Here is a 4945-nt window from a genome sequence, read left to right as displayed (position 1 = left end):
GTGTGTGGTCCTGTGTTTTGTTGGTGTATATTTAATATACTTCTAATAGCTATTTCAATCTTTCTATCTTTCTAATTACTTCTCTCTGTTTTTCTCTCTGTCTCTATTTTCTCTTCACTTAAAAATTTAAAAATGAAAATTGTAAAGTTTGAGATGCTCTTATGCAGCTTTCAGTTTAAAGATTGGAAAGCCACTCCCTTGTTTGAATTAAGAAAGCTTCCCCCATGGAAAGTATGGAAAGTATTCAACCACAGAAAAAAAGTCTAGATGCTTTGTTTTGTTTACTTTTTAATGTTTTTTTTTTTTTTGGATATACCATGTTGACTGAGAATCTATMCCAGCATCTATACCAGCATATTCAACAATTGTTGCTCCTGAAGGAAATTTTGTAATGGATTAATTGAATGTTAGATGCAGTATTGCATTTTATACTTTCTGATCATTGCAGCTTTGAGGCCATAACAGACTAAGAGTTGGTGTGTGTCTTATCATGTGTTCTTTCTTTAGTCTAAACAAAATAAGTCACGTTCTGACGTCTGACGTAAAAGCTAACACCTCCAGGGATGCAACCAGGAAGAGATGTACAATATAAGGTCAATTTATTATTATAGTAGAAAGGAGATGTCAGAGTGTTGTGGAGAAACTCTGCTCAGAGCAGAGCTGCTCTGCTTTGTTTGAGTTTTCTTGATATGAGCTCAAGGCCTTACACTGAGGTCTGACTGCTGGGTGCTGTACCTGATGATTGGAATCAGAAGATTAAAAATAAAGTTTTGAAGAAGAAATCCAGCTGGATTCCTGTTTATTCGGACATACCATTTTGAACAACGAATATTTTTCTTACACTCCAGTTTTATTATCAATAAATCATCAAGCTCATTTCAAATCTACAGGATGGTGTTTCAATATATTGCTTCAAGAGGGTCCTGATTTTTTACAGATGTGTTGGAGAACATATCCTTCTGGAGAYAAATGACTCTCATTAGTAYGGGAAACAGGCAAAGTACTAATGAGAGGTAAAATCATATCTTATTCATCACATAAGAAACAAATAAAACAACAAGAACTGGAACAATTTGGAAATACAAATTAAACTTTTAACAGATCAATATATCCTAATGAACAAACAGGGAATAAATTGAATCAAATCAAAAAACAAAACTGTTTGGCAAACTTAAATAAAGGAGACTTCACAGTTAGGGAAGTCATTTAGCATTGGTGACGAAGTCGTTCTATATTATTTAAGTCGAAAGGATGAGAGCCTGTCAATACTGCTTCTTTTTTCCTGACTGATTTTTCCCCTCATTTCTCTGCAGTACTGGATAAACGAATACACCTCCAATCTGGGCATTGGAGTCTTCCACTCAGGCATTGAGATTTTTGGCAGAGGTAAGAAAGGAGCTTCCTCTTMGTCTTCCATTACATATTGTAAAGCAAATGCTTCCAGGCTAGCCCAACGTGGTGAATTACTGGAAGTCCATAGGCCGTGTGTCAATTCATGGGTTGCAGCTGATGTCGGCCGTTTACGTCACTATCCCGCACCATAGGCTGTCCCAATTCGACAGCGCCTACACATGCAGCTGCCAAAAMCCCCGAAAACATCGACTGTATCTGAGTATCCTACGCGTCTGACKGTATCCCAGAATTCACCATCAGCAAATTAAACAAAAAAACAAAAACGGCAAAGTTTTTTTTTAAAACTTTACGGTGGAGTTTTTTCCTTTTTTTTTAATGATGGAGTTTTGAATTTTATTGGAATTTTAATGAAAAATGTAAGTTAAACCACTTAACTGAAGACAATTTTGTTGCAATGGATGTTAAATAACATGACGTTACAAGTACTGATACTGGAGCTAAACCCAAATTATTAATGCTTTTTTAAATTTACTTGAAGCGTTTTTCTATTAAAACTGAATTTTATGAAGTTATACCTTGAAAAATAAACAACTGAAGTGATGTGATACAAAACATATCACCATGGTTATGAGGCAGAGCATGTTCATGCAAACTTACATTTTCTGTAGGAAAGACCATTTCACATCAGTTTATGCAGCCGACACGAGCGGCCTAWACGGCCCACAAAACTGCAGCCAATGTTGGCTGCAACCCATGAATTGAGACTTAGCCATACCCTCTGAATAGGGAATATTATTTATGTGTTTAGAGAATTATGTAATCTTAAAAAAAAAACACAATTCGGTTTTATTCAGTTTGTATGTATAGCATAAATTAATAAGTCATTGTGGGGAACTGTACAGAAACATCCTCAGACATTATAAAACACTGATTAGTAAAAATTGTCTATCAAAGGAAATCAGCAGACTGCCTTAAATCTTCATTTTTTCTCAACCTCCTATCCTGAGCAGCATGTTATTGACAACAATGGAAAGGAAATAACCCATCCTGACCAAGGCAATAGGCAACCATCTGCCTTGATCAGCTATGGTTTAARAGGATAAGAAAGGGACACTGACAAAACACAAAATTATTGGTCCAGGTTTAGTTTCTATGGGAAGAAATACAAAGAAAAACACAGGTTAACGATAAGCATTAATCACAAATACAAGCACAAAGAGTAAAGACAGCAGCAGAGAGMGGAGTTGTGTCCTTTGTCAGTCTAACCCAGGGGTCTGCAACCTGCGGCTCTGGGGCCACATGTGGCTCTTTGGTCCCTCTGCAGTGGCTCTTTGAAAATGTGACCAAACGTAACAAAATAAATAGTTTTTTTTGGTTTTTATACCCACAACAGAAATCAATTTGTGTGCAAATATGTTATCAATACTACTCATAAAAAAGGTACAACATGTTAGCTCATGCTAGCCTGTTGTTTACTTAAACAATAGAACTTATTTTTCTCAAATCCATCAGAATTACCTTTAAAGAATTTGAAGACTATATAATAATAAAAATTAGAAGGAAAAAATGCCTGAATAATTCAGTTGTACTAGTTTTTATGAAATTCGGTATAAACAATATACAGTATTTTTCTTGTTTACATGAATATGGTCTTTTTATTTGTCCTGATGTGTATAATAATAAAAAAATATAATAATAATAGCAATATTCTTTGGTTTTATAATATCACCTCTACTGACCGTGAAGGTTCCTGAAAAGGCCTTGAAAAGGCCCACGGACCACCAGTTGTTAATCACAGTTGTAGCTTGTTTTGTGGCTCTGGACACATTTTATTAGTGAGACAAGGAGCAGAAATGGCTCTTTTGATTGTAAAGTTTGCAGACCCCTGGTCTAACCCTTTAGCAGAATAACTAAAAATATATATTAACTACTAGCCAACCCTCAATTTACCATAAAGTAAAATCTCAAATCAAATTCTCAAAGTAGAAAGTGTGTCAGACCCACAGACTTCATTCTTATGTTTTTAACTGTATCTTTGTTGCTTATGTAAAAGGCAGAAATAGGGGAACACTGTCACTGTTTCTGTTAACATAATTAATGATTTAAGCTTTCTACACAATGTGGTGACCACTGATGGTTTATCACTGCTTTCCTTTCCCTGCTGTAATGGTAGGGTAGAGAGGTCTGAATTAAAGCCAGTACAAATGATTTAATTACGTGTTCACGAATAATTGCTTGCTTCTTTGTAATTATAGTTATAAAGTGCTTTCATTCCAAGGTTTAACTAATGTTTTGCATCTTGGTCCTCCACCACTCAGAATTTGCATATGGCGGTCATCCTTACCCTTTCAGTGGCATCTTTGAAATCAACCCTGGAAATGCTACTGAACTGGGAGAGACTTTCAAATTCAAGTACGCATTCCTCATTTCATCATGCAAAGTACTGAGATGTCATTAATATTAATCAGTGTTAATTATGTGTAATTTGTACTAATTATGTGTCCTTTTCTCTGAACAGAGAGGCAGTTGTTTTGGGGACTACAGACTTTACAGAGGAAGACTTAGATAAGATTATGGAGGAGCTTGGTAAAGAATTTAAAGGGAACGCTTATCATCTAATGCACAAAAACTGCAACCACTTCTCGTCCTCGCTGTCTGAGGTCAGTATTGTGATGTTTGCTCCTGTAGTGTTGAGGAATAACTAAAGAAAAACTATTAATAGAAGCAAGAACATTTACATATATAGTTTTGCTTGAAAATTTGCACTCGGAAATATATAATGCTCAGAATTTCACAAATTTTACACATCCAGATTAGTTGTTACTGATGAAATTATTAAAATTCCAGAAGAAAACCTGTATTATCTTTTATAAACTGTATCATACAATAGGTTTCCTTAAAGGTTCATAGTAAAAATTTATGAAGCCAAGAGAATGAAATTTGTTGCATAGGATTCAAAAAGTTCTCAAAAAAGAGAGAAAAAACAAACCTAAAAGTGTTTTTAGTTCTTCCAATCTTTAGCATTGTATACTGGGCTATCCATTATGAAAGTATAGATCACAGTTGTCAAACTGTGGTCTTCAAAGGCTGCTATCCAGCATGTTTTCTTGTTTCCAATGCTCAAACACACCTGATTTACATGAATGGATGATTACAATTAGAACGTGGTGATGAGAGATGGGTTGAGGATGAGTGATTGTGATACCCAGGACCTTTCTTCTGGGCTGTAAACCTGTCAGTCAGTCAAAAATTAGATTTTTTTTCAAAAAAGCACGGATTGAGCATTAAGACCTGCAGTGCGAACTTAGCCATAGAGGTAATCTGAGTGAGGACAGAGAATGCAGAGGACAGAATAAGATGGTTGAGGAAGAATGACTGTGGCGACTACTGAAGAGAGAATGGACGAATAATAATGACAAAGAAGATAAACAGACTTGTTGATGTCAATAACTACATTTTTATTCCTTTTTATAGTACAGTAGAGTTCCTGCACAGTATATATAGGATAAAATAATACACAAAAAGATAAAAAATTGTATAGGTCTTCTGGACGGGTTCTTCTCTAATGAAACGTTTCCTCTCTCCTCCAAGA

General features: G+C 35.3%; 1 protein-coding gene across 2 annotated transcripts in view; it reads left to right on the top strand.

The window, feature by feature from the left end:
* Positions 1-4945, top strand: part of LOC106530140 (desumoylating isopeptidase 2) — a 15874-nt gene that overhangs the window by 7622 nt on the left and 3307 nt on the right. For both annotated transcript variants that reach the window (XM_014025719.1, XM_014025718.1), the window contains exons 2-4: positions 1314-1386; positions 3672-3765; positions 3872-4013. In XM_014025719.1, the coding sequence (XP_013881173.1) occupies positions 1314-1386; positions 3672-3765; positions 3872-4013 (309 nt within the window). The remainder of the gene's footprint in view (positions 1-1313; positions 1387-3671; positions 3766-3871; positions 4014-4945) is intronic.

This window comes from Austrofundulus limnaeus, unplaced genomic scaffold (assembly GCF_001266775.1).
Source record: "Austrofundulus limnaeus strain Quisiro unplaced genomic scaffold, Austrofundulus_limnaeus-1.0 Scaffold493, whole genome shotgun sequence".
NCBI classification, from domain to species: domain Eukaryota; kingdom Metazoa; phylum Chordata; class Actinopteri; order Cyprinodontiformes; family Rivulidae; genus Austrofundulus; species Austrofundulus limnaeus.
Note: the sequence above shows the minus strand (reverse complement) of the source record. Positions and strands in the feature narration are given on the sequence as shown.